Source organism: Hippocampus zosterae, chromosome 2 (genome assembly GCF_025434085.1).
Source record: "Hippocampus zosterae strain Florida chromosome 2, ASM2543408v3, whole genome shotgun sequence".
Classification (NCBI taxonomy): Eukaryota; Metazoa; Chordata; class Actinopteri; order Syngnathiformes; family Syngnathidae; genus Hippocampus; species Hippocampus zosterae.
In genome coordinates, this window is record NC_067452.1 from 22,734,942 (window position 1) to 22,748,232 (window position 13,291).

Consider the following 13,291-nt stretch of genomic DNA (forward strand, 5'->3'; position numbering starts at 1 on the left):
ATACAAAAGTGTTTCATTACCGCTTCTGAAAGGGAAAGATGGTTGCGTCTGTAACGTGCACATGTTGCTGCTTTGCTTTGCTTTTCTACTGAAATAGTGAGGGGGTGCTTGAACTAGCCAGCGTTGGGTGGCCAGTCGTACAGCGGAAAAACTCACGCAGAGCCGTTAGCCCGCAACTGTGACATACTTTCCTCACTGACCCAGCAGCGCCGTTTAATTGTCACGCGGTTTGTTCGGACGTTTTCTTTTGTACAGACCGTTTTTTTTAATACTACAGACCAGGCAGAGCAATATCGGATGTGGTAAGTTGTGCACACTTGTATAAGCTTCTCCTCAATGCTAGCCCGAGCTAGCTAATTTTAGCAACAAGCTAACGAGGATAGCGGCACGAGATGGGAAAAGTCACTGTGGGTGGGTAGATAGCTCAAAAGCTAGCTGGGTGCACATACGCTAACAACTACGCAGTCGGTTTATTGGTAGATCACCGCACTGGTTCACTTCTCCACTCCATCATAACCACTATCAAGCGTGTTTAATTAGCAAATGGACCTTCCCTCGTGTTATTTATTCTTTGGTATATTCAGTGTAGCTGGGAAACACTTTGCTGAGCCCATTCGGATGGGCTCAAAGTTACGCATATGCTCATTGTCATTTGCATCAAGCAACGTTGGCCGCAATCTGATGGGACTATTTCATGGGGATGGCTTCGATTGAGAGGCAAACGTTATATTAGCACGCTACGACCTGAATCGAAACGCGATCGACGTTACCGGCCATTGAATGCTGAGCATCTTCTCGAGCTTGCCAAGTTATACTGCCTGTGTAACATTTGACTAAGATTTTTTAGCACTGCGACAGCATCCTCCAAATTATTTTTAAATCGAGTGACACCCGCGTCGACATGTGTACCCAAGAATGTGCGGCCCACGCGTTCGTGAGCCTTTGTGATTCAGCAGGCAGGCACCCCCTCCCCCAATACCCTCCTTCTTCAGATATTAACGCTTCTCACCCTTAACCTCTATTTGGCCGATGGCTCAGAGGGCTCAGCATCGCTTAGAATTTTTTCTGTGGCACACACTCGATGTGCACAATTTTCTTGAAACTGTTGCAAGTTATTGTCATCAGATTCAATATGCAGACAGTGTAGCAGCTTATATGGACAATTCTGTTTTTTAAAATAATTGTCCACACTGAGATAATTTGCCGAAACAACAATTGTGTGAATTTTACGGCTCGAATTCTCTTCACTTTACTCAATTGCTAATTATCAATCATTGGTGGGATACTTGACCGTGAGGCTTGACTAGTAGAGGCTGCATTTGATTGTACTATACAGTACGTGCAAGTACTACTTAATAGTACTTAATATCAAGTATATTATGTAGTATTGTACATTTCCCCAGTGTGGGACAAATAAAGGATATCTTATCTTACTACTTTCCATGCGTCCATGTCACGAGGGGCGGGGCCAGTGAGTGCGCGCAGCCAATGGCATGTCTGCGTGCTGAGCAGCGTGGCCCGAGCCAACCTTTCCTGTGGAATATTTCGGGCCGCGCGTCACGCCTCCCCCGTCCCTCCTCCCCATCTGCCATTTTGGTTTTGTTCCTGTCTGCAGTCGTAAAGCCAGCCAGCCAGCAGCTATTGCAGAGGGGAGCTTTCGCGTTGCAACCACATAGTGACTCGACAATATAGCGCGAGCAGGCCAACAATTTTACTAAGCTCCCCCCTCTTTTTTTCGTCCGTCGACAAATATCCAACCGCTGATATCTGAACGCAACGGAAGGGGCGCGGGTTCGCATCGGAAAGGCCCCGGGAAGGATTATTGGTAAGAAAGGAGAAATCAATGGGACGCGAGTGGAGCCAAGTTAGCGCGAAGCGGTCGTGCTTATGTTGTAAGTCCTCTACCTGTTTATAACATACAGCCAAATCGGCTCCCCGAGATGTGATCAGGAAGCTTCCGGGAAGATTCGCGCTTGCTGGTCGTTGGTTAGCGAGCCGGTAAGGTTCTGAATGGTGGGCGACCAACCCGAGGCCTATATAGGCCCAGACTGTCGTGCTAATAGCGTTGGGCTTTGCCTCCGAACTTATTCATGTTGCCACCCGGTCCGCTCGCCAAACGACTTATTACGACCGATTAGTGGCACGCGGCCGACCGCTTCTCGCCGGCCTCTACGAAGATCTGACGCGCTTTCTGGGGCGTTGTATTAAAGCCTTTGAAGTGGCTTCCTTGCTAGCTTTTATACTCGTTGGGCAAATGAGCCAAGCGTCAGGGAGCCGTGCAGTCGTGGACCGTGCGGGAACACTTTCATTTTCACCGACATCCATTGTTATGCTCAGCCGAATTGTGAATTTTTTCCTGTACGCCAACTGGCTGCTGCTTTTCCGGATCGTTCGAGGGTTCCAGAAACTGCTTTTCACGGTAAAACGAAACTGATGGCGTTCGTTACACGGTAGGGATGATTCCGAGACCCTGCGGCCTATTTGTCGCCCCACTGACTGGGGTATTATTTTAACTGGTCACTCGCCCGAAGTGACGCGACCTTCCGGTTTGTGAATTGTACATTCTTGTGGCCACACCTGTCAGTTATTGTCAAGCCGCGGTCAAGTTGAATGATTCAGCTTTTTTTCCCCCAAGTGTTCCTTGTCCCAATCCAGGTGTCAAACACAATAGAGCGCTACCATCAAGGGAGACCTATGCCTGTTTGAGAGCAGCACATAATGCTGCTATTCATAGCTCTTCCCGGGTTCGCTGTGTTGTCTAGCAGATTTGTTGTTGGCTCAAAGCCAGTCCCAGCTGCTCTCCGATGAGAAATCCCTTCTTACCAAATTGACTAGGATTCTATCCCATTTAGATGGGTCCACCTTGTATGTCACATAGTTGCCATTTATTCTGTGCTGATCGTCCTGCCTTTAATATCTAAATTCAGTTTTCACTGACCCGTAGATGTCCAGCTCGCCGCTGTCCAAGAAACGTCGCTTGTCAGGAACAGAGACGAAGACGGGATCCCACTGCTCCTCCTCAAACTCTGTCAGAACTGATCTGTCCCACACACCTGCCAACGTAAGCACACTTGCTGCAAATCCTTGTCAAAAATATACAGTTCAGTATTTTCACTGTCCTATCTGGTATTGCCTTGGCAGGGCATGGCTAAGAACGGCAATGACGCTGAGATTGATGAAGGCCTGTATTCCAGACAACTGTAAGTCTTCTTTCTCTTTCAGAGTAGAATAGTTATGCTTATTTTACCCGAGTCAGTATAATCTTCAACTGCCTGAGGGACTTCCTCGTTTCACCAAACGTTATTGTATTCATTGTGTTAAGCAAATGCTATGCTGCTTGAAATGCAGAACTGTCAAACTCGGATACCCGCCAACATTTTTCTAAAATTAAACAACAAGCAGACAATGGACATGCGGACTGCAAAGTCTGAGCTTGCTGAGAGCTTTTCACTGTAGGCATTTAATGACTTTTACTTCGCAATGTTCAGTTAGCAAGCTGGCGAGTGTTTGCCTCCGACTTTCTGAAAGGGGAATATGTCAGTTGACATTTCATATAAAGTGAGACGAACATTGTAAGAGACTTCTCATCGTACTGGTATGTGTGTAAATGTTTCGCAACCTAATAAATAAGATGTTAAGCGTTTTATCATTCTGTGACATGTTCGTGATGACTCGGTGATTCTGAAGAGGACACTCGCCGCACTTGATGACATTTGCCTGCCTATTCTTTCTTCAGGTACGTTTTGGGCCATGCTGCAATGAAGCGCATGCAAAACTCCAATGTGCTCATCTCCGGTATGAGAGGTCTTGGAGTGGAGATTGCCAAGAATGTCATTTTAGGGGGCGTTCGAAGTGTCACCGTACATGATGAAGGGGTCGCAGAATGGAGAGACCTCTCCTCTCAGGTGAGCAGGCACATGCATGGAGTGTCACCTTTTAACAAGTAGCACTTGGGGTGATTATTTTTCAAGTGTGAATCTAAATTTCATTTTTTCTTTTGTACATTTTTCTCTTAGTTTATTGCAGCAACAGGCTTTGGACTGCTTTCACTCCAAACAATGTGTCTCTTTAAATCTGACCCTCAATTACTGTGAAAGACTGACCCAAATTTGTCAGTGGCTGACCTCCGGTCGAATCGTAATAATAGTCGAGCTTGGGACAGTTTTAGGCCATTATTAAAAGGGAGCTTTCCGTTGAATCATGAGTGTCCACTTAGTTCAATTTGAGGCTTGAGAGCAGTGTTTTTATTTTAAACGATTTTTAATGGTTAATTGATAGTGCTAGTATCCACCATCATTGAGAAGAGAGTGCATGTCTAGATGTTTTCTGTCATTTATGAATTCTTTCTATGATTTAGTTTTACATTCGAGAGGAGGATCTGGGGAAAAACAGAGCAGAAGTTAGTCAGTCCCGCCTGGCTGAACTCAACAACTATGTCCCTGTGGCGGCATATACATGTGCGCTCACAGAAGACTTCCTGACCAAATTCCAGGTATAAGCCATTTTGGGAAACTCTGGGAAAACTTTGGTGCAGAAAAATAAGCACTTTTTAACGTTGAACTTTCTGTAACCCAGGTTGTTGTGCTGACCAACTCCACCCTTGATGAGCAGCAAAAAGTGGGAGAGTTCTGCCACAGCAAAGGCATCAAGATCATCATAGCAGACACTCGTGGCCTGTTTGGGTGAGATCCCGAATATCCTTTGTTTGACCTCCACGTCGTGTCTGATGCTTTCTGACACGTCAATTCTTTTGTAGCCAGCTTTTTTGCGACTTTGGTGAGGAAATGATTGTGCATGACACTAATGGAGAACAACCGCTGAGTGCCATGATTTCCATGATCACCAAGGTTAGCTCTGTCAACTTGTTTTTTTAGCAAACACCTTTACATTTCAAGAATAACATCGCTGTTTGAATCAATGACAATTTTTTTTTTCTCCAGGACAATCCGGGTGTTGTGACTTGCCTGGACGAGGCTCGTCATGGTTTTGAGAGCGGAGACTTTGTAACATTCTCAGAGGTTCAGGGAATGACAGAGCTAAATGGGTGCCAGGCTGTCGAGATCAGAGTTCTGGGTAAGACCTCTTCGTTTCCATGATTGAAATCGTAGTTGCTGTTACGATGAACATCACTTGGTTGATATTGTCTATCTCTGTCCAGGTCCCTACACCTTCAGCATTTGTGACACCACAGGATTTACAGATTATGTCAGAGGAGGAATTGTTTCCCAGGTCAAGATGCCCAAGAAATTCACTTTTGTAAGTTGATCATAAATTCACATTGGTCATTTCAATTGTTGACCAACTTGCTTCATAATGTTCGTATTTAAGTAGCTGAACTCGAAGTTGCAATGAGCGCTATGGTGTTCGTCATGTCTTTTTAAAATGTAAAGTTTCTTTTCTTCAGACAAAGGTGTTTATTTCTCCTAAGGAGAAAAATCTCTTACCTTTCGACTGTCACTTCAGCCTTTGTCAGAATCCCCAACCTGTGCTGCAAACCCATGCCACCATTGAAGAATGTCTCACAGGTGTTTGGGCTCAAGTAAGCCCTTGTATCGCTGTTAATTGTGCCATCTCCACACCTCCACACCTCAGTGATTTAATTTGTTTCTGACGCATGACAGCGGCAGGGGGCTTGGAGCGCAGACTTGGTGGGATGTTTATTTTGATGGTTTCCCGGCCCGATTAGAGTTGTATTTAGACATGTCACGCGGGGAAGTGGCAACAGCTCTGGTGAAGGTTGAAGTGACCGCCAAAACTGTCAGAAATCTCGAGAGGTTTTTGTCTTTTATTGAGTTTGTCCTCAATAAACAAAAGAAAGTCATACCCAGAAATGAGTACTGTCAAACTGATTGAGTGCAATTGTGAGTAAAGTGGCCATCTTGTGTTGATCTCGGGGCTGTAGAAATCCATTTCCTCCTCCATGGCTGAACCAGAGTTCATAATGACAGACTTTGGCAAGTTTGAGCGTCCTGGACAACTACATGTGGGCTTTCAGGCCATCCATGCTTTCCAGAAGAAAAACAACCGCCTGCCTGCACCATGGAACCAGGTAATCTGCACATTTAACAAAAAAAATGTACTCGACTTGATTGGTAGCAGCCCATTTTGTCTGCATGTGTGTGCGCTTGTGCGTGCGTGCTCGTCGTCCATGAGGGTGGGGATATGTGTTGCGGGAGGGGGGGGGGGCTGTATGATCTATCCAGCACTAACTTTGCCGGCTTTTCCTTTCAGGTTGACGGTGAAGAGATGTTGACATTAGCCAAGGAGATGAACGCTGCTCAGTCTGGATCAGCTAAAGTAGAGCAGCTGGATGAGGCGCTCATCAAAAAGATGTCCTATGTCTGTGCGGGTGACCTGGCCCCTGTCAACGCCTTCATTGGCGGTCTAGCTGCACAGGAAGTTATGAAGGTCACTTGGGAGCCGTCGGCTTACGTTTGAACTATACATCAACGGCAATTATTTGCATTATTTAAAATGTTTTTTCATTGATTTCTGCGTGTTGTTTGTTGCAGGCATGCACAGGAAAATTTATGCCCGTTATTCAGTGGTTGTATTTTGATGCATTGGAGTGCCTGGCAGAAGAGGAGGGAGGTGTACTCACAGAGGAAGAATGTGCCCCTGTAGGTGTTACCGCATCCCCTACAATATGGATCCTGCATCTAGCGTGATACTCACAAACGCTTTTTTCCCCTCCTAGAGGAACAGTCGGTACGATGGACAGATTGCAGTATTTGGCACCAAGCTGCAGGATTTGCTTGCCAAGCAACGCTACTTCCTGGTAAGTCTGTGCTTCCATCCACTGCCATTAATGACCTTCTGCAACTAAAGCAGATTGAAATGATACATTTGGTGACAGCAAATGCAGTTACAAATTGAAGCACATGATGACCCCAAATACTGATTACAGCCCCAAAGTGAAAAGTATGAAATGTTATCTTTATTTATTATTTCTTTTTTTAATTTCATTAGACATATAACCGGGAGAAATGTTTTTGTCTGTTAGTTCTTCTGTTTTGGTTGCGCAATGCCTTACTTGCCTGACTTGCAGGTTGGAGCTGGTGCGATTGGCTGTGAGCTCTTAAAAAACTTTGCCATGATTGGACTGGCTGGTGGCGAGGGCGAGGTCATTGTGACTGATATGGACACCATCGAGAAGTCTAACCTCAACAGACAGTTCCTCTTCAGACAATCAGATGTTACCGTAGGTGTCTCTTCTTCTCTGTTCTGTCAGATCACAAACAATTCCTTTGCTCACGTTTTTGTGTGGTAAACAGAAAATGAAAAGTGACACAGCTGCAGCAGCAGTTAAACAAATGAACCCCTTCATCAAGATCACTGGTCACCAGAACAGGGTGGGCCCCGACACGGAGAGAGTCTATGACGATGACTTCTTTGAGAGCCTTGATGGAGTAGCCAATGCACTGGACAATGTTGATGCTCGTAAGTAACCATCGTTGTCGTCCTACCGCCCTGCTTTGCAGTGTTTAAACTTTTTTTTCTTTCTATTTTTGTGCAGGTTTGTACATGGATCGGAGGTGTGTGTACTACCGTAAACCTTTATTGGAGTCCGGCACTCTGGGTACCAAAGGCAATGTCCAGGTTGTGATCCCCTTCCTTACGGAGTCGTACAGCTCTAGCCAGGATCCACCTGAGAAATCCATCCCCATCTGTACCCTCAAGAATTTCCCAAATGCCATTGAGCACACACTGCAAGTGAGTAAACGTGTGCACTAGCTTCACTTAAGGGGAAAACACTGTGTCAAGCGGATTATTGACGTGGTCTCGACTTGTTCTACTTAGTGGGCCCGCGATGAGTTTGAGGGGCTTTTCAAGCAGCCACCAGAGAACGCCCTGCAGTATCTCTCGTAAGTCGGCCCCCCACTCTGGTTGCTTTTGTCTTTCTTTGTGGTCAACTCGTCTGCTGCAGCACCCAGGCCTTTGTTTTCATCTTACGCAGCTTCTCCAGAAGTCGTTGGTTGTTTTAATTTCTCAAGTAGCCTGTTGTGTATATAACCAGTCTTCAACATCTCTAGCCACTTTCCACAGAACTGTACCGACTCAGTTTAAAAACATTAGTTTTCACTTAACCATCATGATTTTCTTAACAGCTTTTTCAATCTGACCTCTAAAGATGGCATCGTAAATTAATGAGGTATAGTGATGAAATATGTGTGTTGGTTGATATACTGGGTTGTGTTGCAGTGATCCCAAGTTCATGGAGCGCACCCTGAAACTTCCCGGAGGTCAGTCTGCTGAGTTGCTGGAGGCTGTTTACAAGAGTCTGGTCACAGACTGTCCCCGCAGTTTTGCCGACTGCGTAGCCTGGGCACGCAACCACTGGCAGTGCCAGTACAGCAACAACATCCGCCAGCTCTTGCACAACTTCCCCCCAGATCAGGTATTCATTTAATTGTATGTCACCGGAGCATTTTTTTTCTCTTGCCTTGAGTGCACTTATTTTAATTAAGAATAATTCAATTACACAAAAAGTCAAAAATGTCTGCCTTGAAAGTTGGCAGGGAATATTTTTTTCACATGGACAAATGCCAGTGCAGTCGAAAGCGCTATTGTCTAGAAGTCAATTTTAATACGAAGCCAAGTATCCACCAATCGGTTGCTGAAAATGCAAGAAACCCCCTTCGTGTACCAACCACTATACACAGTCATGCTTTACTCTAGTGATTGGTCAACAAAGGCTCTTCATAAGGAGAAAGGGGGATACAAAATGCTGGATATCCTTTTCATAGTTTGTTGCATTCCTCTTCTTTTGCTATACTCATCCTACGTACATGCCACACAGGTATAACACAACCCATATTGGGGTTTACTAATCCTGCTATCTTTACCATGGCAAAATTAAATTCACCACTTGGTGAGAAGAGGCATTTAGCCATCTCAGTCGCACAAAAAACTTGAGGCGTTGTGTTTTTGCGTTTTGTTATTCAATATTGATTGATGTATGATGCATTTCTGGCTTTCAGCTAACCAGTTCTGGCGCCCCCTTCTGGTCCGGTCCAAAGAGGTGTCCTCACCCCCTAGAATTCAGCACTAGCAATGTGAGGATGAATTTATTATGCCCCCTCACCCTGCTTTGTTCTTGAGCAGCATGTCCAGTTCTGGAAAAACGGATGTGTTGCTTTGTCTCGTAGGACCTGCACATAGACTACATAATGGCCGCAGCCAACCTGTTTGCCCGGACGTATGGCATAGAAAGCTGTACCGATCGTGCAGCTGTGATCAAGCTCTCACAGGAGGTGAAGGTGCCTAATTTCACGCCACGTTCGGGGGTGAAAATCCACGTCTCTGATCAGGAGTTACAGAATAGCAATTCGTCTGTTGGTAAGCAGGCAGGATTTACAAATCTTAACAATGTCTCAAGTTTTAGTAAAACGTCCTTTTTCTTGAGCAGATGATTCAAGACTAGAGGAGCTGAAGGTCCTGCTGCCTGCGCCTGAGTCTTCTCAGTTCAAACTCTGTGCTATCGACTTTGAAAAGGTACACTTTGTCATAATTTCTTCTCCAGGTGATTTTTTTAGTTAGTCTTGCAACCTGCTGATTTGCGCTGCTATCATTACAGGATGATGATACCAACTTCCACATGGACTTCATCGTAGCAGCATCCAACCTGAGAGCTGAGAATTACGACATCCCCCCAACTGACAGACACAATGTGGGTGCTTGCGTCTTTGAACACATCAGAGCTCGACTTTCATTTCGTTGACTGTATAGCTGATTGTGCAGTTGTCCTGTTTCTTATCCCACCATCCAGAGCAAACTTATAGCTGGCAAAATCATTCCCGCCATTGCCACTACCACAGCTGCTGTGGTGGGTCTGGTGTGCCTCGAGCTCATCAAGATCGTCCAAGGGCATAAAAAATTGGAGTCATTTAAGAACGGATTCATGAATCTGTCGCTGCCCTTCTTTGCCTTCTCCGACCCCATTGCTGCTCCCAGACACAAGGTAGCATCCGTGGCATGCAATTTTACTTTACATGTATGTAGCTGCCTAGAAAATTGACCCCAATGATTAGCTCCCATGATGATCCAGCCATGCTAATACTGATGCATCAGGCAGATGCAGTACATCTGTCGGGATGCAAATGCGTTCTACTGAACTTCTCACGCTGATGGTTTCAGCGTGTGCTGAGGAGACAATTTGCTCACCTACCGTTGGCTGCAAGGCTGAATATGATGACTAATTTTCCCATTTTGGCCTTTCCTTACAGTACTATGAAATTGAGTGGACGTTATGGGATCGGTTCGAGGTTAGTGGTTTGCAGCCCAGTGGAGAGGAGATGACACTGCGGCAGTTTCTGGACTTCTTTAAAGTATGGTTTCATCTGCTTGCCCAAACCCTCTTTGTTTCTCAATGTGTGCTGTGTTGTGCTGAAATAAAATTTGATTTTTACTTTTAGAACGAGCATAAGTTGGAGATCACCATGCTTTCTCAGGGAGTGTCCATGCTCTACTCGTTCTTCATGCCTGCTGCCAAACTCAGAGAGAGACTCGAGCTGCCGTGAGTACAATCTCCCATGTCATGTAGTGAGTGAGGAAGAATATTGGCTGCAACAATTAATCGAATAGTATTGTAAATTTTATATTAGTTACTAGGGATGTGGCGATAACGGCAATCTCGCAATACTAAAACTGCCACGATATCAGCACAAACGGCCAGATTGTTTTCCATTTGCTCATTTTCAACACCCTCAAGTGGTTGGTTTATTCGTTCCATTCAATTCGAATTAGATACATTTTGGCCACCAAATCGCTAGATGAAGTGGAATGTAACACATTTTGGTTCCTCCATAAATTGACTTGATTGACGTGTAGGTCATTTTTGTACGTTGACATTAATCTTACCTGTGCTATTTAAACTATATGTATAATTATGACATCAGCTATTTAGCATTGCATATGTGACATTCACATGCAATTGCTTATTTGTATTTTGTGTTATACAGAGGCCACGCCATCTCTCTCTCTTTCTTTCTTTCTTTCTTTTTTCTTTCCCAATTAAAAGATAATACACATTTACTGATTTTTGCTCATATGGACAAAACTGTAAACACTATATCAATAATCCCCCGCCCCCCATAAACCAGTCGTACCAGCAAATATTTTTCAGCATCTGCTTCAAACATTAGTTTTCATCCTGTTTCAGATGAACAAAGCATTGTAAACTAAATAGATCATGATACTTTGCTCCGTGGCTCCCATAGGAAATCACAACATTTAAGACTGACTATTTCTTGGTCAAGATTGTTGTATACAAAAACACAATTTTGTGCATCTGCATGACACCCCCCCCCCCCTCCAACAGTATCATTAGTTTTATACAGTATTGAGCTTTTTTTATATCACAAATATCCACGCTAAATTGTTATAATTATCGTACCAAGAGGATCATATCGTGATATCGCATTGTGAAGTTTGAATGTCATCACATCCCTATTAGTTACTTAATTTGTTTTTTCAATTAAATATAATTTTCAAATCATTGTATTGTTTTTAATTTGTTTAAAACACCGTCCCACCTGCATTGGAATTGGGTTTGTGATACCATCACACACCCACTGCTAGTCAAGAATGTAACGTAATACCGCAGATATGGCCCTTGGTGCAATTCAGCCGTTTTATAGAACAAGCAGGAACAAACGCGCATTAAGTACATTCGTACACAAGCTGCCGGTGGTTACAACTCGCGCTGACTTGTTCAGCGTGCCGACAGCTAATGGGTTAGCCAAGACTGCACTCATTTGATACGCATGTCACTCACCAGGCCAAGCCCGGCATTTCAAAACATTTCAACATTTCAAACTACATAGGAGTGGAGATCCCAAGTGGACAAAAATAAGTACATTGCCCAATCAATTTATGTGATTAATCGATGGGATAATTGATATAATAGTCCATTCTGAAAATATTCCGTTTTTATTAAACTAATTAATGGCTATAGCCCTAGTTGAAGTTGTACAATGTTCTTTTCATCTGTGTCCCATAGGATGACTGAGATTGTGACCAAGGTGTCGAAGAAGAAGTTGGGCAAACACGTCAAAGCTCTGGTGTTCGAGTTGTGCTGTAACGACATGTCGGACGAAGACGTGGAAGTGCCATACGTCAGATACACTATTCGCTGAGCTCCACATTGGACCCACCTGAGGGAGGTTGGGTGTTACCGGAGGGAGATGATGTTTATTATAAGGGTTGCGAGGTCATTGCGGGCGGGGGTACTAGGGTGGTTCAGGTCTTTTCAATAGGACAAGTCGATTTTTTTTTTTTTTTTTCTCTCCTTCCTCCTTCCCTCCAGGCCTGTGGTTTGTGTGAACCCGTGCCCCGGTGTACATAGTCCCATTGAGCTGACTCACTGGTAGCTCTTGTTAAGGGATCCACTTGTGTTCAGTACTTTGAGACACGGCTGTTGCAGGCGGCAGGAAACCTGTATATATACCGGAAGTCCTGATACTTTGCAGAGCCTCAGGGCTCAGTTGAAGCCTGGGTGATGTTGCTACTCAGAACTGCGTTACGTGTCACTTGACTGTTGGCTTCTTTTAACATGTTGCATTAAAAAAAAACCCTCAGTAAATAATTCATCAAAATGGTACATGTGAGAATTTTATCCATTTGACTACCACGTCCCCTAATTCTACAGTGGCACCAATAATTTATTTTTGGGGGGTTGTTGGACCGCCAGAAGATCCGATTGCGCCTCAATTGCCTCCCTAGGACACAAAAGTGAACCCCCTCGTCAAGTTGAATTCATTGCTGGCGGGGGGAGTTCAGGCACCTGACCTCAGTTAGCACTCATTGCAGTGTGTGGAGTGCTCTTGCACATTGAATCAGATTTCTTTGTATTTCATGTCCTGTTTTATTTTTCTTTTGTATTTTTTTCTGGGCTAATTAGGCTCACACGACATGTAGATGATAAACTCTTCTCTCTACAGTGTAAAATCTTTCTGACATTACGGTGTAAAAGCAAGGTAATGTATCTTGATATGGGAGCACTTAGCTTGATAGTGAATAAATGTCAAATCACCACTTGTGACTTTTATTTCTTTCCACCCTCATTTTGCAGTGATCATTGTTACCATAAATTTGTGTGTTAAGGTCTGATCAGACAATTCCAGAGAACCCTCACATGATTCTGCGAAAAACCTGCCACATGGAAATATTTGCATGGGTTTTACTTGTTTTTCAGCTTGACAGTACAATTGATTTTGGAAAGCTATGTTCACTTGACATGTAATTACTCACACTAAATCAAGTTTGCCTTTATAAGATGCACTCTCACTTC

General features: G+C 44.3%; 1 protein-coding gene and 1 non-coding gene across 5 annotated transcripts; both read left to right on the top strand.

Moving 5' to 3' along the window:
* The first annotated feature begins 81 nt into the window (after positions 1 to 81).
* Positions 82 to 13,035, top strand: uba1 (ubiquitin-like modifier activating enzyme 1). Of its 4 annotated transcripts, none has more exons than XM_052057187.1 (26): positions 82 to 302; positions 2,945 to 3,061; positions 3,142 to 3,200; positions 3,737 to 3,905; positions 4,358 to 4,492; positions 4,576 to 4,682; positions 4,757 to 4,847; positions 4,941 to 5,073; positions 5,159 to 5,256; positions 5,903 to 6,049; positions 6,232 to 6,408; positions 6,513 to 6,620; positions 6,698 to 6,778; positions 7,049 to 7,201; positions 7,275 to 7,440; positions 7,517 to 7,713; positions 7,801 to 7,865; positions 8,203 to 8,398; positions 8,982 to 9,056; positions 9,150 to 9,339; positions 9,410 to 9,495; positions 9,578 to 9,670; positions 9,770 to 9,961; positions 10,227 to 10,328; positions 10,416 to 10,516; positions 12,002 to 13,035. In XM_052057187.1, the coding sequence occupies exons 2-26, from the start codon at positions 2,945 to 2,947 to the stop codon at positions 12,135 to 12,137; spliced, it is 3,174 nt and encodes a 1,057-aa protein (XP_051913147.1). In that variant the 5' UTR covers positions 82 to 302; the 3' UTR covers positions 12,138 to 13,035. The 4 variants fall into 4 exon arrangements, with proteins under 4 accessions (XP_051913147.1, XP_051913148.1, XP_051913146.1 ...); XM_052057188.1 differs by lacking the exon at positions 82 to 302 and adding an exon at positions 1,580 to 1,892; XM_052057186.1 differs by lacking the exon at positions 82 to 302 and adding an exon at positions 1,580 to 1,825.
* On the top strand, positions 10,032 to 10,152 carry LOC127596901 (small nucleolar RNA U6-53/MBII-28). Its single transcript, XR_007961590.1, has one exon. It is a non-coding gene; the product is annotated as a small nucleolar RNA U6-53/MBII-28 (small nucleolar RNA).
* Positions 13,036 to 13,291: the final 256 nt, after the last annotated feature.